This window comes from Citrus sinensis, chromosome 3 (assembly GCF_022201045.2).
Source record: "Citrus sinensis cultivar Valencia sweet orange chromosome 3, DVS_A1.0, whole genome shotgun sequence".
Lineage (NCBI taxonomy): Eukaryota > Viridiplantae > Streptophyta > Magnoliopsida > Sapindales > Rutaceae > Citrus > Citrus sinensis.
This window is the reverse complement of record NC_068558.1, coordinates 35,738,934-35,766,493: the sequence shown is the minus strand read 5'-3', so window position 1 is coordinate 35,766,493 and position 27,560 is coordinate 35,738,934. Positions and strand designations below refer to the sequence as shown.

At 33.8% G+C, this 27,560-nt stretch overlaps 3 protein-coding genes across 3 annotated transcripts; all 3 read left to right on the top strand.

Annotated features, from left to right (window-relative positions):
• Positions 1–3,652: 3,652 nt before the first annotated feature.
• LOC102631161 (cytochrome P450 736A117-like) lies at positions 3,653–11,957 on the top strand. Its single transcript, XM_015530415.2, has 2 exons — positions 3,653–4,555; positions 10,516–11,957. Exons 1-2 carry the CDS (start codon positions 3,653–3,655, stop codon positions 11,176–11,178), a joined length of 1,566 nt encoding a protein of 521 aa, XP_015385901.2. The 3' UTR covers positions 11,179–11,957.
• A 10,956-nt stretch (positions 11,958–22,913) lies between these two features.
• Positions 22,914–24,932, top strand: LOC107177117 (putative disease resistance RPP13-like protein 1). Its single transcript, XM_052437344.1, has one exon. The coding sequence runs from the start codon at positions 23,601–23,603 to the stop codon at positions 24,102–24,104; it is 504 nt and encodes a 167-aa protein (XP_052293304.1). The 5' UTR covers positions 22,914–23,600; the 3' UTR covers positions 24,105–24,932.
• On the top strand, positions 24,227–26,814 carry LOC127900796 (putative disease resistance protein At3g14460). Its single transcript, XM_052436030.1, has 4 exons — positions 24,227–24,391; positions 24,924–25,194; positions 25,404–25,648; positions 26,068–26,814. Exons 1-4 carry the CDS (start codon positions 24,227–24,229, stop codon positions 26,812–26,814), a joined length of 1,428 nt encoding a protein of 475 aa, XP_052291990.1.
• The last annotated feature ends 746 nt before the right edge of the window (positions 26,815–27,560 follow it).

The window sequence follows — 27,560 nt, the reverse complement described above, 5'->3', positions numbered from 1 at the left end:
GAATGGGAGTCACTGAGATAAAAATGTTTGAATTTAACTACTCAATGGCTTCCAAAATGCTTTGGTAATAAGGCTGAGGTTTTGTTAAATCCCATGGTTTAAAAAATCAGCCTTTAGGGAAAAACTTTGTAAGTGTCTGAAATGGGTCAGCATGATAAAACCCATCTTCGATAGTTAAAATGTTTTGGAAATGGGCTTTATCAAACCAAACCGAGGTTTTCTTTGTTAGTTGTGAAAGAATAATTTGTGATGATGAACTATCACCAGAAACAATAATATTTTGAGAGGATTTTGTAATTTCTTTAGGGCTTTCTTTTTTAGAGATCTCTTTTGGAGATTCCTGGCTTTGGGAGAAGCTTTGTAATGCAAGCATAAGCTCAGGAGATTTGGAAATGGATTTCATCCATTGGTTAACTTAGTCTTGGGTAGAAAGGGCTTTAGATCTTGCCTCCTCATCTTCGATCATGTCAATCCAAGACTTGATTGACATGGCAGAGGAGAGTAGTTTTTCTTTAGGAGGAGAAGATTGGGGTTCTCTAATAGTACCTTTAGATTCAATGTCTTTGGCAATGTCTTTTCCCTTGTTGCTTCTTTTTGGCGGCATTATCTGTTTTGAAGAAATTCCCGAGTTAGAAAATCAGGAATAGAATTTTTATCACCTTTAATAAATTCAATATCAAAATCGAAAACACTTAAAATAGCTTGTCATCGTGCAAAAATTTGTTTTGATACAATGTTTTGAACATCCTTTTCTAAAACATGTTTTGCAGCTTTGCAATCAATTCTAAGTAAAAATTTTTGATTTAATAAGTCACTTTGAAATTTGGAAATGCATAAAACAATTGAAAGAATTTCTTTTTTAATAGTAGAATAATTCTTTTGGCATTCATTCCAATGTGCAAAAACATATTGGACTATCTGTTCTTTATTATTATCTACTTGCTTTAATATGCCTCCATAACCTAAATCATATGCATCAGTTTCAACTATTTTAGGTAATGCAGGATTAGCAAGATATAAACATGGAATACTTTTAACAGAATTCTTTATGAGTTTAACAATTCTAGTATGCTCATCAGTCCATGCAACAGGATTCTTCTTTAATCTATCATGCAAAGGTTTAGACATCCTATTGATATTTGGACAAAAATCAAGTACATAATTTAAACTTCCTAGAAACCTCTGTAATTGAGTTTTATCTAGGATTTTGTCTGCAAAGACAAGGGAGCGCTCAATAGGAGTAATGGTTCCTTTGGAAATATTGTGACCTAGGAACCTGATTTTTGTTTGGAATAAAGAGACTTTAGAACTAGAGATTGCTAAGCCAGCTTTTCTGGTAGCAAAGTAAAAAGTCTTTAAATGTTTAAAATGTTGGTCGATGGTTTGAGAAAAAATTAAAATATCATCTATGTAAACAATGCAAAATTCGGAAAAAGGGTTATAAATGTCATTCATGATTCTTTGAAATTCCGAAGGTGCATTCTTTAAACCAAAGGGCATGACTGTCCATTCGTACTGTCCGAATGGAACAGTAAAAGCGGTTTTATAACGGTCTTTAGCATGGATTTGAATTTGCGAAAAACCCGACTTCATGTCAAATTTTGAAAATATGAAAGCAGAATGGAGTTTTTGAAGCAAATCCTTTTTATTAGGTATTGGGTATCTAATCCATTTCAATGCTTTATTAAGGGGTTTATAATTTATAACAAGTCTTGGTGTTCCCCTTTCAATTTCAGAATTCTTGTTTACATAAAAAGCAGCACAAGACCATGGGGATCTAGATTTTACAATGAGTCCTTTAGACTCTAAATCTCTGATTTCACTTTTACAATGTTGTTCTAAATCCATGTTCATTTGAATTGGACGGGCTTTAGTGGGAATCTATCTTTCATCAAAAGAATTTTCATAACGTAAATCTACCAAGTGTTGTTTTCTATTCCAAAAAGCAGATGGTAGATCAGCACAGATTTCTTTTTCAATGAGAGCTTTGAAATCAGAAATTTTTTTTGTATGAAATCATTTTGTAATTGGCTTTCGATTCTATATATATATATAGTAGTTTTCTGGTCAAGGATTTTAAAGTACGAGAAAGTCCGGAAAAACTTTAAAACCGCATGGCTTTAAAGGCTTAGAGTTTAAGCCTTTAAAACCATGCGGTTTTAAAGGTTTCCCGCATATTTCCGCACTTTAAAATTTCGGACTAGAACATCTCTCTCTCTCTCTCTCTCTCTCTCTCTCTCTCTCTCTCTCTCTATATATATATATATATATATATATATATATATATATTTCTTGTTTATTTTATAAATCTTTGAAGTTACGGCATAATTTTTAGACGGATTTAATTTTAATTACTTCTCTGTTGTAATTTATGCGTACGCAATTCATGATCATGATCATGTGGCTTCTTTTTAGCTATCAAGTTCGATAGACAAATGGCTATATATATATATATATATATATATATAATCTTTAATATACAGATAGACTAACCCCGAAATTATTTATGATTGTGGAAACGTGTCATGATTGTTCCTTTGTTTCCCCGCTAAACAGAATCATAATTGATCAACTAATCTTCTAATTTCCTTCAATTTGTTACATGCTTATAAGGTTTGAATCCCAAATGATGTGATACATGCACATGACATGCCGTTCATTTATCAGTGCTTTAAAATTATCTCTTAATGAAGATATAAAAATTCAATTATTACCAAATAGATAATTGCCATTGATTGGTGATACATAATTTAGAATACAAACATCATTTAAAATACAAATTTTGTATTCCATTCATGTATGTGTAACTATTTAAGAAATAATTCTAAACATCCCTAGGATTTGATATAAAGGAACACATTTTTTTGGCCCAGGTAATAACACCAAAGAAACAACTTTCACACAGAGCGCAATATTCAAGTTGACACCAGTGTATTGTTACGAACTTAGAATTCATAAATGACTTTTTCTAAAGGCAAATGTGTATTTCCGAGGCTTTGCCCACGAAAATAACCCTGATTTCTCAGTCGAAAAATCCTATATTATAGTAAACCATTTTAAAGGAGAAAGAAAAAGTAGTTTCTTATAATATGAAAATTATAAGTTTGAGGGTCTACTAATAAAATGTGCGAATATGCTAAAATTATTTGGAAAGTTAGTGTCCTATTCATGGAAATTTTTTTTTTTTTTTGGGTTCCCAATATTCCCACATATTTTCACCAATAGCCAATCAATGTTCAAACCTATCTTCATGGCGTTTTATATATATATATATCTTTCAACAAAGAGTATTTTATTTGCTGCTGGCCAAAATCTTCAATAATATATTTCCTTTGAAAATGGTCACCTTGCAGAGAAAGTATTGGACATTTTGGCCAGTACTTCTATCAACAACGTGATAAAGACGGATATAACGCCAGTGTGAGAGTAGGATTGCCTGCTATACTTGTCGCTGAGCTCACATGCTACTCCAAATGTGTATATAGACACCTCTATTGCGACATTTTATGTTGTCATGAGTAAATATGATCATGTCCCATCAGTTTATAACTATAGTATTACCGACACATTTATATATAATACATAGGAATAAGAGTACATAAGTTAAAATCGTGTGCATTCTCACTCACTTTGAAGAAGAAAGGAGGTAAACATGCTCACAATTGCAGTCATCTTCATATTTGCCCTAGTTACCAGATGGTATTTTTTACAACCCATTAACAAAAACTTACCACCTTCTCCACCAAAGCTCCCGATCATTGGAAACCTTCACCAAATTGGCCCTTACCCACATGATCCCTCACTCAATGATTTAACTCAACGCTATGGCCCGCTCGTGTTGCTTCACCTTGGCAAAGTTCCAGTTCTTGTTGTCTCCTCAGCCGATGCTGCCCGCGAGATCTTGAAAACACATGATGTCATCTTTGCAAATCGGCCAAAATATACCTCATTTGAAAAAATTTTCTATGGTTGCAAGGACGTGGCCACGGCGCCTTACGGTGAGTATTGGAGACAAATTAAAAGCATATGTGTGCAACATCTTTTAAGTAACAATAGGATTCATTCTTTCCGTAATGTTATAGCAGAAGAGGTAGCCCTTATGATCGAAAAAATTAAACCGTTTGTTGTTTCTTCTTCTAATTTTCCAATAGATTTAAGTGATGTCTTGTGTACACTAACAAATGATATAGTGTGTAGAAGAGCTTTGGGAAGAAAGTATAGTGATGAATGGGAAGGTGGTAGTGCTGGTGGGCGTAAGTTTAGGAAGCTTTTGGGGGAGACTGTGGAGTTGCTAGGTACTTTCAATGTGGGAGATTACATTCCATGGCTTGGTTATTGGGTGTGCCATTTCAATGGATTTGAATCAAAGCTTGAGAAAACGGCCAAGGAGATGGATGATTTTCTAGAGGCAGTGGTTGAAGAACATGAGAATAAGATGATGAGTGGTGGAGTTGAAGATGATCAGAAGGACTTCGTAGATGTCTTGCTTTGGATTCAGAAAGAAAATATGATTGACTTTCCCATGGAAAGAGCTACCATAAAGGCTATCATCTTGGTAAGAAATTTTCTTTTAGTATATTTGGATGTTATATAATGATATGAATTTCGTAAACTTTTAAAGATTTACTGTGATATGCTCATTTATAATAGTAATGGTTAAAGTTTAATTATTTTTATATTTGTATTGAATAATTACCAATTAGAATGAAATTTGAGTCCATAAAAATAAAATTATTTTATCTGGCCATAAATCATACCTTATATATATATATATGTATATGTAAAATTGTGGCTGGTTAGGAATTATACCTTATCTATTCTATATATATTGGCTTGCGGGCCCAAATTAGACTCATTTCAATTATAAAAAAAAAAACCCAAAATCATATATGCTAATTCATTTGAATTTTTCCCCTTAACCACTACTATAAAAATGACTTTTACTGACACTTTGTTTCTGACACTTTGAAAAAAGTGTCAGTAATTACCTAACTATGCACCATTTTCCGCTTTTAACAAATAGATGTCACAAATTATTAATACTAATGTATCAGTAAATTAAATATTAGAGATCATTAATACTTCAGCATCAGAGATCTAAAAAGAATCATTAAATTTTGTTTTGATTTTAACTCGAACCTGGGACTTCTAAAACTCAAAACTTTTACGTTTAGATTGCAAACCACTGGAACCCATAAAATTGAGTTGGAATTACAATGTTATATAAAATATTAACATATAAAAAACCAAACCCTAATTCCCCTTTTCCATTGTGCAATAGAGCCCATGCCGCTGCTGCTGCGTAATTTCCTTGCCTTTCTTGATTTCTTCTTCTCTATTGTGAAAGATGGAGAATGACCAGGCCCAAACGCCCACGCCCACACCCACGGCCGCGCCCAACCCCCATGGCTGCGCCCACCCCCACGCCGTTGCCACTATCACTTCCGTTCAAGTGGTTTGACACTGCAGGTACTAAATTAAGAATTTAAAACATGTAAAACGAAAGTAAAACATATCCCAAACTTAGCAATTGTCCCCATCTCCCTGTCTTTTATACACACAAATCTCTAACCCGAACTCAAACCCAAAACTGTCTCTTGCCTTTCTCTTTCTCTTTCTCTTTCCTTTTTCTCTTCTCGATCTCTTCCTTTTTTTTCTGTCCATTCACAAACTCATTCATTTAACTCAAATAGATAATATAAAGCTAAAACCCTAAGTGAGGCTTTTATTCCCTTTTTCCTTTTTTTTCCCAAATTGAAAAACGGACCAAAACCGTAATCGAGGCTTCTTTTATCAATTTTTTTTCTTTTTATGGTCAAATTTCACTTTTTTTTGTTCAATATTCAAAACCCATTTGCTTGTATTTGAATAAAATTATTGAGAAATTAGTTAATTTTCTTGCTATGGAAGGGATACCACACCTTATACGTAGGCCTGTGAAGGAGATTTTCAATGACTTTAAGGGCAAACAGGTTGCCTTGATTAAGGCTTTAACTGCTGGTAATGGCTTAATATTTTATTTTCTTTGTCAAATTAATTAATAAATTCATTTTATTTTAGCTTATGATTATTAGGGTTTTTTGTTAATTTTAATTTTCTGGGTTGTTGCAGATGTTGAGAAATTCTCCCAGTAGTGCAGTCTTGGTGGGATTTCTTTTCCATATCTATTTTTTGTTTATTTAATTGTAATTTGAATTTTTTTCTTTTTTTTCCTATATTTCTATATTATATAGATTGAATGGCTGTGTATTTCATAATTATTAAGTGTTATTTATTGCTATGTTTTATGGCAAATTATGTTATAGAAACCAACATGTTTATTTTTTTATTTTTTTTAGTTGGAAGATTTTTAATAGAGACAATGACTATGATATGAATTAACTAAGTTCATGCTTGTCTGAATGTTTTGAGATTGCACAAAGTTCATGATTTGTCTTTAATTCAAGAAGAAAATGCTTGTTTTTAGGTAGTTTTGCTTGTTGTAGCACTTGAAGACTTACATTTTCTTTGTTCATTTGCACGGTTAGTTTCGCTCTTATTCAGAAATTTCTGTGTTTCCTCACTTGCATGGTCATTAATTCATTCCATGATTTTTCTTCTGTAAACACACTTTTATTTTCCTTTCACTAGTTTGAAGGAATTTATTTTTTTAAAATAAAAAATTCTAAAGATTGAAATGAATTGAAATTGTTGCTATAATGTACTTTCTTTGCTGCTGAAGTTCAAGGAATGTCTATTTAAATGAACTAGAACTTGAAAAATCTTGAAGTGATGTTGTACCCATAGACTTCATTTTTTTTCCTGCACATTACACTTATTTTGTTCATCTTCTTACCTTCAATTTGTCATAGAGGTTAACAATGCTTGATGAGAAATGGAGGTTTGCATTTACTACGGCTGAATCTCATGAACAAGAAGTTGGCAAACTGAGGTCTGTATTTTTTCCTCAAATTCATAGTTGAATTCATAGTAAGCTCAAAGCAATTGATTGAGGGAGAAAATAAATTGAGTTTTATTTATTAGTATAATTTTTGTTGTTTAGTGCTTTACACTCTTCATGACAACTTCTGCGATCTTGTCCTATTACCTTAAGGTACTGCTGGATATTTGAGAAAAAATAAAAAATGATTAAGCTTATCTTTCTTTGATGATAGAATTACAATATGTCTTCTCACTTATTATAGTTCATCCAATTTTATTTTTGTTGCACAGTCTGTGGAAATCAGAGTACCACATTTAAGAGTTTTTATAAAATGTCTCCTTTACTTTTCATATTATTTAAACTAATTTCATGTGTATTTCTTTAGTTAATGATTGATTTTCAAGTAGATGAAGGAAAGTAACTTGTAGAACCTCCTTCTAAAATTGGTCTGGAACCTTTGTGTGCAATGGTTAGTGAAATCATAATCCGTGGCTTGTGTTAATATGCATCAATTGTGTGAAAACTATTGTTTACTATTTTCTGTGGCTGGTTATTAACATGATTCACAGATAAACAACAATAGACTCATACCCATATGCTTGCTTGTTTTCAACAAGCATTTTTTTTTTGTAGTTTTTTTTTGTGCGTCTCTCTTTGAAGAATAATATGATTATCTTACACGAAAGGGGGAAATTGCCATTATCTTGCTGCAAGTTTTGTCCTAGTTCTATAGTTCTACCGTTTTGTATCACCTTGGATGACATGTCGAGTGAATCCTGGAACATCATTTTATCTTGTTTGTACCTATAATACGTTGTGTTCAATGTTCTTGAAATTTTTGGGCATGGCTGCAAACAAATTTAGCAGTTTTTAATAGCCAACTATAGAGACAATTTAAAATTTGTCTAGGTGGTGAGTTTCTATGGTTTTGTAATTGGGGTGAAAGGTAGCAAATACTAATCTTGTCTAAAGAGCATTTGTGTAAGATTACTTGTGAGTATAGTGGGGCAGCATATATTAGTATTTTTATGAAATAAGCAGAAAAAGGAATCCCTTTCTATTGTCAGCAATAAAAAGAATTTTCAAAAATGTAAACACCAAGCTTTCTAGTTGTACTGTTATTTGCAAAGATCTTTTCAATGTATTTGTAGATCCCAACATACCTTGATGCATGATCAATTAGTCTGAAGAATGTTGAGGATTCTGTCATTTTGAGCTGTTTATCAGGTAGTTTGAGGTTAGATTTGTTTTTTGGAGTATTAGCTTGGAATCTGAGTGCTTGCCTAATTTGGAGATTGGTGTGTGATACTTCAATAGCCTTTTTTTGTGGACTCCCTTTTGACATTTTGTAATTATTGTTCTTATTAATACTAATTTCTCTGTTTCCTATAAAAAATAAATAAATAATGAAGGATAGGGTTTTATATGGTAAGGAATGAATAAATATTATAAGCATTTATTGGAAAATAAAACTATGCAGCTTATTTAGTTGTTTTCCTATTTAGTGATAAATTAAAATTTTTGGCTTAATTATATTCGGATATATAAACACCAAGTTTTCAGTGTTAAGATGGAAAACCAACGTCTTTAAAATTTATGAATTGTTAATACTGAATCTTTTTTCAGTTTCAGTTAAAAAACAAAAAGGCCCTTCTTTTTTCTATCTTCAAATTTTGTGTGATAGAATTATACTGTTGGGCCTTTCTTATCAACTTTAGCTTTTGGGATTATTGTTGGTTTAACTTTAGAATTATTTGACCCAGAGATTTTATGTTCCATTAAATAATAACACTCAATACACTGGATTTAGTTCATGTTTATTAAATTTGGATTTTTATGTGAGACGGTACAAGTATTGGGGATTAGTGGTCTCTCAACATTATGATCGAAAACCAGCCCTCATTGCCAATTTGTATTTTAAGCCCAATATTCAATCCTTGATCACTATCAAACTTCCATAATCATTTCTTCTTCATATTCTTATAAATCAGCCTCAAACTCTAAAGAAAAACCTAAGCCATTCTCTGTAAGGGGTAAGCGTCTGTTCTTGTTCGGATGAAGGTGCCAAGTTTTATTTTGCTCTTTAACGTTAACAAGTCAATTCCCCATGATGTGTTAGGTGATTTGTTTGTTTCATGCTGTTTATTTCCTCGTCTTTTTTTTCTTCTATCTACTGTTCCTTTATGAATTTGCCTCTAGGCATTTTTGCAGTTGCTTACTATGAAATACAATGGGCTTATGCTATATTTTGTAAAAATAACTATGTAATTCAATCTCCAAATTAGTTAATCTTCTTAGTTGGCTTTGTCTTTGACTGTTTTTTATATCAATTAATTTGTTTTGTTGTGTACGGGTTAATTTCTATTGTTGGAGCCATGAGTCTGCTGAACACATTTTTCCTAACAGAGGTTTGGGATATGGACTTGCCCAATTTTCGTCTGTTTTGTTTCTAGGTTATTATGTAAAAATTTTATAATGGTTTGCTTTGCTTTGGGTTATTATGTAAAAACTTTGTAGTGGTTTGCCTCAAATGTTTCTGTTATTATGTCTTTGGTCTTATCCTGAGATATGCTATATTCTTATTCCTCAATTTTTACCCCTGGATTGTTTAATGAGTTTCTAATTTTGGATGTATACTAATAAATCTCCATTTATCTTTCTTAATCCTTAGGATTTTTTTTTATTTTTTTATTCTTCTTAAGTTGAGTTGTGTATAGATCTGTAGGAAAATCCACTCAAATTCAATTCTTAGCAAATAAATATTCTTCACAATACTACCTATTACAATTAGCTTGCACTAAGAGAGATATGTATTGTTTTTGCCCCATTCTTTGTTAGTCTCTTTGAACACTGAAATTGGCCTGATTGTTTTTTCTCCCAAAAATTCAAGAATTATTTTTTGTGGTATACTAATTGATTTTATGTACTTGTAGGTGGGAAAAGAAAAATGAAGCCGCTTGTGGATGTTCAATGACATTATGTGCTTCTTTTTGTTGGTTAATATTTGTTGAATCTTAACTTAGTACTTGGTTGTTAAGAGCTTGTCCAATACTTAATTTAGTATTTATATTTTTCTTTTCCAAACAATGATGTAGTTGAATGATATGAATTTGAGTGATGTATTTGAGATGTTTCTTATGCAATTGTGTTGCGAGATTTTGTATATTTAATATATTTTGAGTTTTCTTTCAGTTGTAAAACAAATAGGAAAATATAATTAAAATCAAAGTATACTATTAACCAAAAGAATCATAACATCACTAAATACTGACACTAAATGTTTAAAATAACAGTAATAATTTTTGATGTTATTGAGTCAGTGTGCTCTTGATACTGTAGTCTCATAAATTACTGACATATAAATAGTATTATTAAATACTAACGCTATCGTGTCATTATTTTAGTGATACCATAATGACATGAATTACTGACACAAAAATCGCTGACACTAAAAATTAGTGTCAGTGTGTTCTGGCTGGAGCATTATTGACACAATTAATAAGTGTCAGGAAAAGTAATTACTGACACTAATTTAGCGTCAGTAAAGCCCATTTTTCTAGTAGTGAACATTATAATTTTTCTTTTTCTTGTAGAATATGTTTGGGGCTGGTACAGACACAACTTACACGGCCCTTGAATGGACAATGACAGAAATCTTAAGGCACCCAAAGATAATGGAGAAACTACAGAATGAAGTTAGAAGAATTGTTGGTGATAATAAATCAGACATAACAGATGATGATTTGGACAAACTGCATTATTTAAAAGCTGTTTTTAAAGAGACTCTTCGCTTTCATCCGCCAGTTCCATTACTGCTTCCTCGGCAATCGACTCAGGCTGTCAAAATAAAAGGCTACGACATTCCCGAGGGGACTCAAGTGCATATTAATTATGGGATGATTGCAAAAGATCCTGCGTTATGGGATCGAGCGGAAGAGTTTTGGCCAGAGAGGTTCTTAAATTCTTCTGTAAATTTTCTTGGCAATAGTGCTCAGTTCATTCCATTTGGAGGTGGTAGAAGGGGTTGCCCGGGTATGGAGTTTGCGATGAGAGTGTATGAGCTAACATTGACAAATCTTTTGAACGAGTTTGATTGGTCTTTGCCTTGTGGAGAAAGAGAGGAAAATTTGGACATGTCTGTATCAACTGGCAGTGCCATACACAAGAAATCTCCTTTGATTGCTTTGGCAACTCCTTACGTATTCTCAAAAAATCATGACGGAAACAGGATTTTGATTCGACAAAGACCAGAATGAAGAAATAACAAATTCCTGAGGCCTAAATTACTGATTTGTAAATTATGAGGGCCAAAACGTATTTATTAAAAAAATTAAATTGACTAAATTTCAATTAGTACTCTTATATATTTTTGGGAAAAGAAAAGGAAGGAAGATGATAAAAGAGTCAATGTCCAATCAAGATTCTTATTCATCAGCTTTGGTTTCAGAATTTTCTCCATGTGTTTCGGGAAAGATGTCCTGCCGATGGATGATGAAAGCCAAGGGTCTCTTTAAATTTTTTTTTTTTTTTATCAGCTTTCTTTTATTTTTTTCATTGAAAGTTAATTATAAGTATATTCTTAGAAAAACTTTTCTCGATCTGAAATCAAATTATTGAGCTAGTTCTCTTGAGCAAACTTTAAACCCGTGATTGGTGTTAGGGTGCTGTAATTGGAGTCAATCTTGTACTTAACTGGCATAATATTCTTGTGATATTCTCTCTTCCATTCTTGGCATGTAAATCAATCAGTTTAGGAAAGTTGATTGATTATAGGAGGTCTAGCTTGATTTGTGAAGAATACTCGAAATATAATCTTGTATATATATGTATAGGATGGAATGAGAGTGCAGGGACCAAAATCAGTTTGTTCAATTGGTGACAAAAATAATTAAATCATAATCATATGCGATTAAAAAAACGCATGCCAATTTATTCACACATTTATTCCAACACTACTTGTCCAACCGAAGAAAACATCAAGAAAAATTGAAAGCAAAAAGAAAACAGTTACTAAATTAACATATGTAATAATATAGGCGTAATTTCTTTTCCGCGAACATTTGTACCTTATAAAATACAAATTTGAGTAATAGAACGCCGTTTTGCAGTGTTATATTGCTGCAAAACCGCGTTGTATTTGTCTAATTTGTATTTTATAAACTTCAGGCGTCCGCATTCTAGAATTTTTATGCAGTAGTATAACTATGTACTTTCCTTCTCACCCGCCTGAGAAATCCACCTGTTCCGAAACATGGCAGAAATGAATATCGCGAAGGCCGAAGCCATCGAAATCATTGAATAATACCTGCAAAATCGAGCAAATTTTACCTTCGTGTTCATAAGAATTGCGCAATACGAAGCAGCGAAGGCGAAAATGATGAGCATAACGAAGGCATGAAACTCAGAAGGAAGCCCCTTGAAGATGATCGTTGGTACTGGATTTCCATCAATAGACTCGTACGGTATCAGCATCAGAATTGAACCTATTATTAAGGAACTGATACAGACTACATACGCCAAGATACGGTCTTCATTCTCAAGGATTTTAGAAAGCTTTAAAGAGATTTTACAGGATTTGAACTCAAATTTTCTGAGTTCCATCGGTGCCGTAACACCTCAGGACTCCATGCTTTAATTGTTTCCTCTATATAAAGACAACGACCATACGTCAAAAAAAGGCAAAGCCGCAGTAGAAAAATGTTTTCTAATCAACTAATCAACAGCTAGCCTTAGAAATTTTGGGATAATTGCATGAGATTATTTGTATTATTCATTTTTTATGCGTAGTTGATTAGAGCAATTATCCCATATAATAATATAACTATAGATCTGACTCTTAGTGCTTCTACTGGGTCTCTTCAATTTAAAAATGCTAAGGTTGGGGGTCATTATATATCTGGCTGATCTTTTTAAAATAAGAATTTATGTGTAATTAGATATAGTTATATACTGTTATAAATATTTACATAGTATAAAAATTTTAAAAATTAGCACATATCATATTAGTACTGTATTTAAATGTTACCCGATAGGTTCAATTCGTAAGGAAATTATATTAATTTGCAATTCTTATTGTCACTAATTAAACAGCGCACCAGCAACAACGCAGACAGTAGATAAGCTTTTGCTTAATATTATTTTAAAAATAAATGACGTTTCTATTTGAATATTTCAACTATACTATTCTTCTTACCAAAAGTCTACAACAATACTTAATTCATAATAAATTTATTAGAAAATACTTCAACACGAAAACTTGAAACAATGACTGTGTTATAATTTTTTTTTCATCGGTTGGATTATGTATTAGCTACTAAAGAGAAAGAGATAAGTTTGACACGTTTTTGGTCGTAAGTTTATCGGATTTTTTTTTTTTTTTTTTTTTTGATGATGTATTAGTTCTAACTTGAAAGCATGGAGCGTAGCCTCATATTATTCATTGGTGCCAGGACCATGCCGGATTTTAATTCAACGAAGGCTAGAATGAAAGTACATCTAATCCAATTTAGGTTGAAATATTCAAACTGTGTCTTCACAAAATTGATTATTATATTGTAAAGTAATTTAAAAAAATAAAAAATTACATAAAAGGGCCAAAAATTAAATCTTTATACAATTAGGACCTTCTATCTTTTTTTTTTAATTAATACTTTTTTTAATTTTAAGGTCCAAGGCCCCCTACGTCACGATTTAGGCAACCCTTAGATATATACATCTTCATTAATGACTTGGAGCTAACATCCATGGCAGAAATTGATGCTTTCAATAGTAATATTTTTTTTTTTTTTTAAAGTAGATTACGATATTCTCCTGATCTGATTATGAAAAAATTCTAATTCAATAGAATGATGCCATTGTATAACGGTTTCACATTAATGTTCAAAATTTTAGTGTCGTTGACATCGAGTAGCACAATTTCTTAAGAACCAAGGCAGCACTTTATAAAACATGTTATGGCTATTATTAGTTAGAGTCAAAGGTCTTTCAAAAATTTTTAATGCATTATATATATTAGAGAAAATCTTCATCACGGAAACGACGTCTGAGTAATAGACTTTTTAAAGCTTTCAAAATTAGCGTTTATCCAAGTTTTATACACACACACACACACACAGAATAGAGGTCTCAATTTTGATTTTAGTTCTAGGTTTAGGCGTTTACTTTGTAACTCTCACCAATCTAATTTCAGGCTGCTTCTGCTTTCAACATTTTTTTTTTTTGTTCAACATTAAAATATTGAGGTCTGACATTTGAAGATTTGAAATTTATTCTCTCCACACCAATAAGAGAGGGAGTAGTTTATGAATAATATTATATATTGTATTAGACTTTTCAAGTATTATCCGAATTTTATGTATCTCAATAGAATTTGTAACTAGCCAATAGCTTAGTAGTAAACCGGTTCTAGCTCTTACTACAATTACTAATAAATTATAATTTTATAAATAATTTCCGGTTCATACTCCTAGCCCTTCTTGTAATATACCTTAATGTCTTAATAAAAAGACAATTATGTCCACTTTATATATCATAATTTTATATTACTACAATTACCAATAATCATGTTTCAGTATAAAAAAATTTCATGATATTTTCGTCTTCAAACGTTTTATTATGGAGTTTTAAACAAGGATCATTGTGATTGAAACTTCATTATTAGATTGCAATTAGATGTTATTATTATTCTTTTCCCTTCGTCCAAATCATAGATATGACATTTTTTTATCAAATTAATCAATCAGATTTACAGCTTATCACATCAGTTAGATTAATTGTGCTAAGTATGGAGTTCATTGGATTTTAAATATATAATAAATTTTTCACATTATGTAAATTTATATATTGGAAAAATAAAAGTCTGTATAAAAAATATAAACTTTAGTATGTTTTGAATAATATGTAATAAAAATTATTTTAATAATAAAATTTACCAGACACATATACTTTATTTTTCAAGTTTACAGTACTTTCAGCAACATAATTAATTAAACCACACTACTTTTTGGCACAACTAATTATTTCATTATTACAGGAGAAGAATATAATTTTGTAAACCATGACGATCTCAAAACCAAGGGGTAGAGCCAAAATTTTAATTTAGCGGTTATAGAAATGCATATAAAAATACAATTTCAACAAAAACGAAATAAATGCTATTCAAATATTAAATTAATGAAAATACAAAATAATTGTATTTTACACTATCTAATTTAATCATATACTAAAAAAAAACTTTATATTCTTTCAATCTATATGAATTTTACATTCTTGAATCTTGATGTATAGTTGGTGGCCTTGGTCCTTGTGGAAGAGAATCAAAGAACTTAAGAAGGAAGTTGAATAGTTCATTTAATTATATTATGTAAAATTAGCTTGAAAAAAAATAGAAGATGAAATGCCAATTTTAAGTCTTTCCCATTTGTCTCTGATGGGAAAGACAAATAGTAGATAATTTACTGTTTGTATAAATAAAAAGTAAAATAAGAAGGACAATAAAGTAGAATGGTTATTTATGTATTTTCAACTGTTACGAGTTTCCGGTTATTAATTTTTTCTCAACTTTTTACTTAATATTTTCAATAATTTCATAGTATTAAAAAAAGTTTCCACAACTTTTGGGGAAGCATGATTAGGCCAGGCCACTGCCCAAAACTTGCCCGTAGTTATTTAACTTAACCCTTTGCTTTCTATTTAACGGGACCAAATTTCGAAAGGAAACGATATTTCAATATTCACTTCGATTTCCAGTTATTGTTAATGTATTCTTCTTCTTCTTCTTCTTCTTCATCTTTACAGTTATTGTTATCTTCCTCTTCCTCCTTGTAATGGCTTCCCTTCTTAAAAGCTCCACCGCAGACCCGAATTTTCACCTCAAAATATTGGAAACCGGATAAGAGAAAAAGTTAGTAGTCTCGCAATCTCTCACAGCTTTTGAGTGTAAAAATAAAAATCATTTATGGACGAGCCTGTGACAGATACTCAAGAAGCAGGAGTGGTGGCCGATGAGCGCTTTGAATCTGGAGATGAAAATAAAATGGAAGTGGAGATCAATTCAATGGCGAATGAGATTGTGGCGGCGGGTGATCATAGCAGTAGCAGCAGCCCTCTTGAAATCCAAATTCGTCTCTCGTTTAAGACACCCGAGAAGGTTTTTGACATCGAAATGCAGACCCCGGAAAAGAAAGATGAAGCACCAAAACCTATTGAACTGGGAAAGACATTTTTACCCTTCACTGTTCAGGTATGTCTTTCGGTTTTAACAATTTTTTTGGGCACCGGTAGCCTCTCTTCATCCGCAGAAGCTAAACAGATGCTTCACGTAGCCGCGGCTTGCAACATGCTCGGATACATTGGGTGCTTGGCCGATGTTTTATTGGCCCACAAAAAATCTGAGGTTGCCAAGATTGCAGGAAAAATTGGGGCCACTGCTTCAGTTTTTGGATTTTCGTCCACGATGTGCACACTATTGTCACAAAACTTTTGGGTGTCCATTGCAGTTGCTGCTCTGGTTTCGCTCTCATTCTTGATAGCCCTTGTGAATGTATAAAATATAAACACACGAACCACGTAGAAATACTTCTCCATCTATGCAATTACAAGAGAATCCCTCTATATATTTGTAGTGGGGTTTTCTAATCAAGATTAAATTTTTTTTCTTAAAGTCTTGAATTAAATTCTGCATTCGCTGGGTTCGTCACCAATGAATTGAATGTGTCAAATCCATTCAATCAAATGGTGGATGAATACTAGAGATCAAAATTTAAGTCATTACTTTAAGTTAAAAAATTTTATGTTGCTCTATGCAAATATGTATAACAAGAATAATCAAGACCGTATTTAAATATGAAAAATGAATCTCCTATTATGGTATTTTGATAATTTTCCTTTATTGGATAGTTTGCTGTATCTTATGTAAATATGGCCTTGGAGATATTTGAAATAAATAAGAGAGAATTATTTATTTCCTCTCATATTATTCTTTAAATATTTCATAATGAAAAATAAATAAATAAACAAAAAAAGTCGTCGCTGCCCTGGCTGGCCTTTGCGAGTTCATTATTATCATCGTTCCAATCATATATTTGCAGAGATCACCATTACTTTGAGACAACGTCGATCGATCCCGAAAACATATTTTTTGTTCGTTACCTTCATCGTCCGACTCACCATGGTATGATGTATTGATATATTTATTTTAATTTATCTTAAATTGAATGTGATTCTTCGAGCTGTAATTAATCTGTAATTGAACTCAACTAAACGAGTAGTCAGATAGGGATCGTGATGTCTATTTTTTAGGTTCAAGTTATATTTGGAACTTTTAAATTATAGTATCACTGTCAATAATGGGTGTCTTGATACAATATTATTTTAGCAAGTCGATAATTATATTTAGGAGTTGTTGCTTCTTCAAAATACCAACAATATTTATTGGGAGCCGTGGATTTCCCGTCAATTTTACATGTATCTACTATCAAAGGCCAAAACATGTCATGAAGACTGAAGAGCTTTTCTACTTAGTCACATATGCGTCACATGATTACTTGGTCAAGTACAACTCATACAGACGTATGTATGAATTACTTGTGGAGTTCTTATGCCTAGATGGACTTGGTTCCGTTTAAGTTAAATTTTTTATTTAAAATATTTACTTTATTTTTCAATTATTGGAATTATTAGTAATAGTAGATTAATGATAACAATAGTGCAGGTGCACAAAATTTAACATAAAAAATAGCACACCACTACTACAAGGAAAAAAAATTATTACAAAACAAACTTTTTTTGGTCTCTTACAATTAATCCCCATTCTCTTTCAAAAAGGTTATAGCTTGAAGTGTGCTTTTATCTTATATAATAGTATTTAATTCATGAGATTTTGATGATATTATGTATTTGAGGGATATGTCGTCTAATAATGTTTACAGTGTACTATTATATGTCTTATTGGAATTTGAGCCTAAATGGAAAGTCTATGGATTATGCACCAGAATATTCAATCTTGGGAAATTCAAAATCTTACACTATCACGGTGCTTCAATTTTCTTAGGAAAATAGAAATGAGAATCAAACAAGAGCACCTAATAGATCTATGAAATTGGGAAGGGCATCCTTTTCCCTGACGGTACAAGTAGGTCTTTCTGTGTTGACTTCCATTTTTGATGCCAATGGCTTCTTCTGCACATACCCATATAGTAATGTTTTAATGAAGAATTAAAGTAAGAGATAAATTAAAAGACATATATATATATATATATGCACACTTTAATAAAGGAAAAATGCGCTGCATTTGATTGTATATTTTTCCTATCTTTTTATTTTTTCTTACTTTAACAAAATAAAAAAACTCTTATTAAATAATTACTCTGTATGTGTGTGTGTAAGCCTTCTCTAGTGTATATACTTGCATCTTTTAAATTACTGATTTGTTTTATACACCGTATAATATTAATGTCTTTATCTTTTTAGATCAATTAATTAATAGACCATATGGTGTGTACGGGCCTCCACACATGAGAACAATTATATATACAAATTTTTCGTTCTCCCTAATACGTGGAAAACATACACAGTGCAGTGGTAACATGACTCACCTTATCTTGTTGTGAATATGGGTTAGGTTACTTCAAAATACCAAATCCCCACATCGAAAATGAGTACCCAAGTGGAGAAATTAAGTTTCACTCGTGACAAGCCAAGCTTGTGGCCTCCTATACACACAAACTGAGCCAAATATGGTTATAGTTACGGGCCGAGGGGGGAATTCGATATAGTTTTATGGTAGTTGAAGAGAGAATTAATGGAAGGCTACAGTTTATAATTAATTGGTGAAAATTTAATTTTTTATAACCTTTTTCTAATTGTGAATCAATCAAATTTCGGACAAGAATTAAAATAGCTTAAAGTCTTAAACAAAATAATTAATGCAATTATTTTGACAATATTCTGAAAAGTAAACATCATTAACAAAAGTACAAAACCAGGGGCGAGAGCGTGAGAATAAAAGAAATTGGACAAGAAAACTAGGGGCCAGCATTAGCACTTACTGTTTGATGATGCAATTATTGTGTTCGTGAGAAATAAAAGACAGAGATAACAATAATATTTCCACCAATTCACACTGAGGCGAAGAAAATTTTGTGAGAATGCGAGAACTCTTCTTAATTATTGCCTTTCCATTAGAGACGGCAAAACCCCGGGCCGGGTCCGGGTATTGCCATGACCGGACCCTGCCCGGATGCAACCGGTCCGGGTCCGGGTCTGGGCCGGGTTTTAATCCGGGTACCCGGATTTTATATTTTTTAATATTTTATGTGTATATATTTTTTATTTTTTGATAATTTTATAAGTTTTAAATTTATTTCAATAAAATTTGACATGAAAATATAAACTTTAAGTGTTTAAAACTTTATATATGTATAATAAATAAGTCAAATAAATATAAAATATTTAAAATAATATATATTTTATAATTTTTTTTAATAAAATCCGGGTTCCGGGTTTATCAAGTGATGCCCAAGACCGACCCGGCTTCATACCCGGACCGGGTAATACCCGGCCCGCAACACCCGGGTACGGTCCGGGTCCGGACCGGGCGGGTATTTTTGCCACCTCTACTTTCCATCTATATGAGTAGCCTGTGGGGCCCCGTGCCTGCAATTAATGAAAGCGTACCGCATGTGCGGTCGCGCATTATCCTGTTCGTGACGTACGGTACGCACTGGATCTATTCTCCTCCTCTAAATGCCAAATTTGTTGTGTGAGTTCAAAGGATGAAATCAAAATATAACTAAAATCAATTAGCGAAAAAAACAAATAACATAAAAATAATGAAGGGAAATGATTTAGTAAGCATGGACCAGTTATAATTGGCCAAATCATGTTACCAGTGGCAATGGGAGGGCAGAGGAGGGGCCTAAAATAGTCATACCATCTCCAATATTCCGCATATGTCTCAATCTCTTCTCTATTCTCGTTAGAATTACTTAAGAAAATTTTCATCCTCTCTCGAATAAAAAAGAAGATTCCCAAGAATCTCAAATCCCTAAAAAATTATCAAATAATTGATACGTTTTTAGTTTATTAATTTGATTTAATTTATTAAAATAAAAAATTTTAATAAAAGTAAAGTTTGACAATTTTTCTTAGTAAAATTTAGATGTTATAACTTCACATTTTGCTTTCATTTTTGTTTTATTAAATAAAGTTTAAGACAAAAATTTTGGGCCAATGCATTTTGAATAAGATCTGATCGAATTATAATTTATGATTACAATTAGTTAACTGGGCCTGAAAATTTCATAGTATTTTATATAAATATTTTGATATTTGTTATTTATATTAATATTTAATATTTTATTATTTATTCATTAATATTTCTAAAAAATTAAATTAAAATTAAAAATCAAAATGTAAAAATAAAAAAAAATAGAGAGGAGATGGTGATTCCAACTCATTCTCGTCCTTTCTCTGAAAAAGAGATTGGGTAAAAAAAAAAATCATTACGGTCCCTTCTCCGAATAAAAAATAAAATATAAAATCATTCTCATACCCTCCCCAAATAAAAAAAATCCCCGAGAGACCCTATTCCCATGGGAATTTCTATCATCCCTAAATCATGTAAGATTTCCTAATAAATTTTGCACACATAATCACATAAGTGCAATGGTTTGACGACTTAGATAATTTGTACCCTTCGAGTTTCCTAGTTAGCTAACACATATGATGCTTAATCAGCCAGTCGTTGCAAATGTTGCGTGGGTCTTTGTGGAGGCATGATCTGGGACTTGCATGATCATAAATAAATTGGGTAGTTAGCCTTGTGAGCCCAAGTTTAAATCTAGGTGAACGATAGCCACCGAACACTGATCACATAACAGAATCAAATTAGTGTTGACTTTTGGGTCGGTCCCAAGGGCTATGGAATTTGCAATTTCGGTATTCATTAATTTTTGGTCGGCAGTCGGCACACAGAATCCGCCGCTGGTTTTCAAAATAATCGGGTTATTTTAAGACCAAATATAAGAAAAAGAAAAACTATGGAACACTAGTTAGCTATCTCTATGGCTCCCAATCTTACTACCACCTCCACCTTGATCAACGCAGTTCCATTAGAAAATAATCCAGAAGACCAATTTATCTCTACTCTTTACAGTCCTGAAATGATCTATGAATTCTTGGGTCTCTATCAGAGGAGAAGATTAATGGGAGAGAGATGCGAAGAGCTTCAGGAATTTATGAAGCTAGTTTCCGAATTTGAGAAGAAGTACGAAATCTCTTTTTCACTCCTTGTGAAAGTAAAACAAGCAGCGCTATGTCGCTCTCATTCGTTGTGTGTACAAAACTCGATTCCTGGAGTAAACCCGTTTGTTTTCATGGATCTTGTCGATATGATAAGACAAGCTGAAATTCTCCGGAACATCCAATCTTGGGAAAATCAAAATCTTACACCATCAACGGTGCTTCAAGTTTATGGGGAAAATAGAAATGGGAATCAAACAAGAGCACCTAATAAACCTCTGAAATTGGGAAAGACATTCTTTCCATTGACGGCACAAGCAGGTCTCTCTGTGTTGACTTCCGTTTTCGATGCCGGCGGCTTCTCCTCCACCGATGAAGCTAAACAGCTGCTGCAGGTAGCTGCTTTGAGCAACGTGGTGGGATATATCGGATGCTTAGCTGATATTTTGTTAAACCAGCATGGCAAGCACAAGGCTGCGGATATTATGGGAAGAATTGGTGCTAGTGCTGCTGTATTTGGATTTTTGACTATGATGGGCACTCTGATTGAGGTCAACCCAGCGGTGGTGATTGGTTTCTCTACCCTCGTAGCACTAGTTTTTCTTGTAGCCGTCACCAAATTGTAAACAATGTGAATCAAACAATTATTTGTGATTATTAGGAGAGAAAGGCTAATTATGTGAATCCAGCGCACCATCTCACATTCGATCAATCAAAAGTTACTATAAATCTGGTGAATCTTGTAATAGGGCGAGTCGAAAAACCATGGTCTTTAATGTTATGGGATCCACTAAATTAAAATAAATAACATTCTAAATTACGTGGAAATTTTTTCGACCTGTGCCCTTGTGCTAATTTCAATATATATATATATAATACTTATACCTTCCTCTGTTCTGTTAAAAAGAAGCAAGTAGCTCAAATAAAGAGTTTACAAGATTCAAATCTGTTGATAATTTAAAGAGAATGTTTTGGGTAATTGACAGCTAATTTTCGCCAGTTTTTGCATAGGATTGCATAAGCGAAAAGTAGGAGGACAATTAAATTCTGTAATTTCTTAATTGGTTTAAACTTTTTTAAACTAGTTATATAAACTAAATTCTTCCCAGGGACATGATTTTCAGTTAATTAATTCTATTTGGTTCAGCACGAAGGGTCTGCCCTGGAACAACTGAAGAAAACATTAAAAAGCGGCCGCCGCCCGCCGGGGGGGGGGGGGGGGGAACAAAACTAAAACTGAAAGCATTAAGCAAAACAAATAACGAACAAATATAATAGTATAGTTCTAATTTCTCTTCAAACGGACAACGGGGCTTTATAAAATGCTTATATGTTTCAGTAATAGCAATTTTCAAAGAGTTGGTGATGTTTTCGTAGTTATGTGATGATACGGTTGAAATATTTGATATAACTGCCAGTTTTGACAGTTGCTCAATTGCGTCTTTTCAATATTATTATTATTTTTGGTCCCTTAAATTTGCTAACCAACATTCTCTATTTGCTGCAATAGTTGTCAGATTCTGATGTTGTAAGAAACTAAAGATACATATTTGCAAGGGGAAACATGAATATAAACCAAATTGCTTCAGCTTTTAGAAACAAAAATCAACTAGTTCCTTGCATCAGTTCAATTCAATTTCTGCAGATTTTTCTGTTCTTCATTTCCTACAATTCCTTACTTTAGTTTCTTCAACACCCCGCGCCCCCCCCCCCCCCCCCCCCCCCCCCCCCCACCCAACAAAAAAAAAAAAAAAGGCAATGATTGGAGAGACCAATCTGTCCGTCTCTATTGAGATGCTTGTCAATAAGTTGGCTTCGAAGGCAATTCTGTTGTTTTCACTCCAAGAGCAAATACAGTCCGATCTGAAGAAGTGGAAGAAGATGTTGGTGTAGATTAATGCGGTGATCGATGATGCAGAGGAGAAGCAGAAAAGGGAGCAATCAGTTAAGATGTGGCTTGGCGAGCTTCAGAACTTGGCTTACGATGTTGATGTCTTGTTGGATGAGTTTGAAACCGAAGTTCTCTGGCGGAAGTTGTTACTTTAAGAAACAGTTGCTGCTGATCAACCCTGTACTAGTAAGCTTCGGAAGCCCGTTCCAACTTGCGGCACAAGTTTTACTCCTCAATCAACTAAGTTCTATTAGTCGATGCTGTCCAAAATAAAGGCGACCGACTCCAGATTTGAAGAGATTCTGACACAGAAAGACCAATTGGAGTTGAAGGAAAAATCCTTGGGGAAGTCTAGAAAAGACAGACAAAGACTACCCGCAGTCCATTTGGTGAATGAATCTACAATATACGGCAGGGAAAAAGAAAAGAACGAGATTGTAGAATTGTTGGTGAGGGATGATTTAAGAAGCGATGATGGATACTCTGTAATTTCTTTTGTAGCAATGGGCGGTATGGGCAAGACTCCACTTGCTCAGCTTGTCTATAATGATGCCCAACATCATCAGGTTCATTGCCACTGCTGATCAGCCTGTCAACGGAACTGATGAGCTGGGACTGCTTCAAGAGAAGTTAAAGAACCAAATGTCTGGAAAGAAATTTTTGCTCGTTCTTGGTGATGTTTGGAATGAAAATTATAGTGATTGGGACAGCCTGAGCCTCCCCTTTGAAGCTGGCGCACCAGGAAGCCAGATTATTGTCACAACTCGCAATCGAGATGTTGCAGCCATCATGGGGAGTGTTCGAGATTATCCATTGAAAGAGTCGACAAAAGACGATTGCTTGCAGGTGTTCACTCAACACTGCTTAGGGATGAGAGATTTCAGCATGCAGCAATCCTTGAAGGATATTTCCAAGAAGATAGTGATCAGATGCAACGGCTTGCCCTTGGCAGCAAAAACTCTTGCTGGCCTTCTAAGAGGGAAAAATGATCCGCGTTTCTCAGCGTGCTCAATAGCAAGATATGGGATTTATCAGAAAGTTGTGACATAATACCAGCTCTTAGATTGAGCTATCACTATCTATCTCCAAACTTGAAACGATGTTTTTCATATTGCTCCTTATTCCCAAAGAATTATGAATTTCATGAAGAAGAGGAGGTAACGTTATTGTGGATGGCTGAAGGTTTTCCGTATCATATAGATACTAAGGAAGAAATTCAAGATTTGGGCCACAAGTTTTTTCATGAGCTGTATTCAAGGTCCTCCTTTCAACAATCAAGCAGCGATCCATGTCGATTTCTGATGCATGATCTGATCAATGATCTTGCTCAGTGGGCTGTGAGAGAGTGTTATGCTTTAGAATGGAGGATACATCGTTGGATAACTTTCGACAAAGATTTTCCAAAAATTTTCGTCATTTATCATGCATTCAGGGAGATTTGGACGGGATTAAAATGTTTGAGCCCTTCTTTGAGTTCGAAAATTTGCAAACATTTTTACCAACAACAGTTTCCCATGGCGGTGGTCACTAGGCATCTAGCGTTCTTCATCGATTGTTGAGACTCCCTCGCATATGGTTCTTTTCATTGCGTGGGTAATGGATATTGGAGTTGCCAAATTCAATTGGAGATTTGAAACATTTACGGCATCTTGATCTATCTGAAACTGATATTCAAATTCTTCCTGAATCAGTGAACACACTGTACAATTTACGCATGCTTATGCTACAAAAGTGTAATCAGTTGGAGAAGATGTGTTCAGACATGGGAAACTTACTCAAACTGCATCATCTGGACAATTTTGATGTATATGCATGGGAAGAAATTCCAAAAGGAATCGGAAAATTGGCTTGTCTTTTGACGCTGTGTAGTTTTGTTGTTGGAAAGACATTGATTCTGCGTTACAAGAGTTGAAGTTGTTGCATCTTCACGGAGCACTTGAAATTTCAAAGTTGGAAAACGTACGAGATGCCAGTGAAGCCGGGGAGGCTCAGTTGAATGGCAAGAAAAATCTTAAAACGTTATTGCTTCAACGGACAAGCAATAATGGCGATTCAAGGGAGCCAGAAATTGAAACACATGTGCTCGACATGCTGAAACCTCATCAAAATCTGGAACGATTTTGTATCAGTGGCTATGGTGGTACAAAATTTCGCATTTGGTTAGAAGATTCTTCATTCAAAAATTTAGTTTCCTTGAGGTTTGAAGGCTGCAGCATGTGTACTTCTCTGCCATCAGTTGGGAAACTATACTCTATCTTAAGCATCTTAAGATAAGTGAAATGTGTAGCCTAAGAAGTGCGGGGTCATAGTTTTATGGTAACGGTTGTTTGATTCCTTTTCCATCACTAGAGACTCTTCGCTTTGAGAATATGCAAGAACGGGAAGATTGGATTCCTTACAGTTCCAGTCAAGAAGTTGAAGTCCTTCCTAATCTTCGAGATCTTTTTCTTCTTAGATGTTCTAAACTACTAGGAACATTGCCAAAACATCTTCCTTCACTGGAGAAGCTTGTCATTCAAAGATGTGAAAAATTGCTAGTTGATCTTCCAAGCCTTCCATCTCTCAGTGAATTAAAACTTGGTGGGTGTAAAAAGGTGGTCTCCAGAAGGGACAACCAATCATAGGTCGCAGAATCCAGTGATTAGTAAAGCCATATTGAATCAAGTGTTTCTCACTAGGCAATTTAAGCTACAGCTACCGAAATTGGAAGGATTGGAGATTGATAATATTGAAGAGCAACAATTTCTATGGCAGACTGGAACTTTATTCGTGCAAGACATTAGCTCCCTAAAAAACTTGAAGATTGGAAGCTGTCCCAAAAACTTGAAGATTGAAAGCTAACTTCAATCCTTGGTGGCAGAGGAAGAACACCAACAACAACATCTTGGGTTGACATGCAGACTTGAATATTTACTATTGAGCAGTTGTGAAGCTACCACAAGCATGGCTCAACCTTGGCTCCTTGAAGGAGATACAAATCTTCAAATGCTGTTCATTTGCTTTGTTTTCTAAGGTTGTTCTGCCTTCCCAGTTGAAAGTAATATCAATTTCGTTTTGCAAAGCTTTGGAATCCTTACCTGAGTTATGGACGCGCCGACACCAGTTCATCCTTGAGAGTTTGTCAATTCAATGCTGCAATTCATCGACAAATAATGCTAGAGTTCAGCTACCACTGAGCCTTAAGGATCTGAGTATCGCGTTTTGCGATAATTTAAGGACTTTGGTAGAGGAAGAGGGCATCCCTAAGGGCAGCAGAAAGTACAGCTCTCACCTTGAGTGCTTACATATTCTCAGTTGTCCATCTCCCACATCTATATTTTCAGAAAATGAGTTGCCCGCCACACTCCAGCGCCTTGAGGTTAACTCTTGCTCGAAGCTTGCTTTGTTGACATTGAGCGGCAATCTACCACAGGGTCCGAAGTACCTTGAACTTACAAGTTGTTCAAAGTGGGAGTCAATAGCAGACAACAACACATCACTTCAAGTAATTACGGTTTTCAGATGTAAAAATCTTAAAACTTTACCGGATGGTTTGCATAAGCTCAACAATCTTCAAGCGTTTACAATATGTAAAAATCTTGTATCCTTTCCCAAAGTAGGTTTGCCGTCTACCCAACTGAGAAATCCCGATATAACTAGTTGTCAGAAACTAGAGGCCTTACCCGACGGCGACCTCTCTTCAACATTTAAAACTGGGAAATCTTCCAAGTGTGGTATCTTTCCCGGAGGATGGCTTTCCCACCGATCTTGTTTCCCTTGAAATTGAAGACATGAAGATTTGCAAGGCATTGTTCGAGTGGGGATTGCACAGATTCAACTCTCTCATACGACTCAAAATCGATGGAGGATGTGGTGTCATTTCCCCAAGTGGAGATAGGAATGATGCTTCTTGTCCCTCTATCAAACTGGAGATTATCAATTTTCATAATCTGGAACGTCTATCCTCAGCTTTTGAAAACCTCACTTCACTAGAATGTCTCCGTCTCTATGATTGTCCGAAGCTAAAGAACTTTCCAGGGAAGAATTGCCTGCCCGCCTCACTTTTGCAACTTATCTCAGGATGTCCGTTGATAGAAGAAAGATGCAGAAAGGATCAAGGATGGTATTGGCACTTGCTAACCAATGTACCTTATGTCAGCATAAATTTCTGGTAGTAATAGCAATATGAGTGTAATGGTAATCAATCTCCCCTGAAACTTTAAAGTCAATTGAGAACGAAGAATTTTGATGTGTGTTGGCCAAATTATGTAACCAAATTAGTGTGATATAGAACTAGCTTGATTAGTAATCAAATTGTCCAAAGTTATGTTTGATCAAAGCATAAACTAATACTATGCATAAAGCGGCATCATTTTTCTCTATCATATAAGCCGCTGATTTTCATTTTCATTCGCTTCCGTTCTACCAAATAAAAATAACAGAATTAGGGATAGTAAAAAAAATCTGAAAAATCCGGAGTTTAAGAATTATAATCCGTACCGATCCGGATCCGGAAAACCGGATATT

Excerpts from the sequence above, each read along its gene's own strand:
- LOC102631161 (XM_015530415.2), top strand. The coding sequence starts at position 3,653 with ATGCTCACAATTGCAGTCATCTTCATATTTGCCCTAGTTACCAGATGG. Across the intron at positions 4,556-10,515 it reads CCATAAAGGCTATCATCTTG|AATATGTTTGGGGCTGGTAC; the intron begins GTAAGAAATTTT and ends TTTTTCTTGTAG.
- LOC107177117 (XM_052437344.1), top strand. The coding sequence starts at position 23,601 with ATGATGCCCAACATCATCAGGTTCATTGCCACTGCTGATCAGCCTGTC.
- LOC127900796 (XM_052436030.1), top strand. The coding sequence starts at position 24,227 with ATGGCTGAAGGTTTTCCGTATCATATAGATACTAAGGAAGAAATTCAA. Across the intron at positions 24,392-24,923 it reads ATGATCTTGCTCAGTGGGCT|TTTTGTTGTTGGAAAGACAT; the intron begins GTGAGAGAGTGT and ends GACGCTGTGTAG. Across the intron at positions 25,649-26,067 it reads AACTTGGTGGGTGTAAAAAG|GTTGTTCTGCCTTCCCAGTT; the intron begins GTGGTCTCCAGA and ends TTGTTTTCTAAG.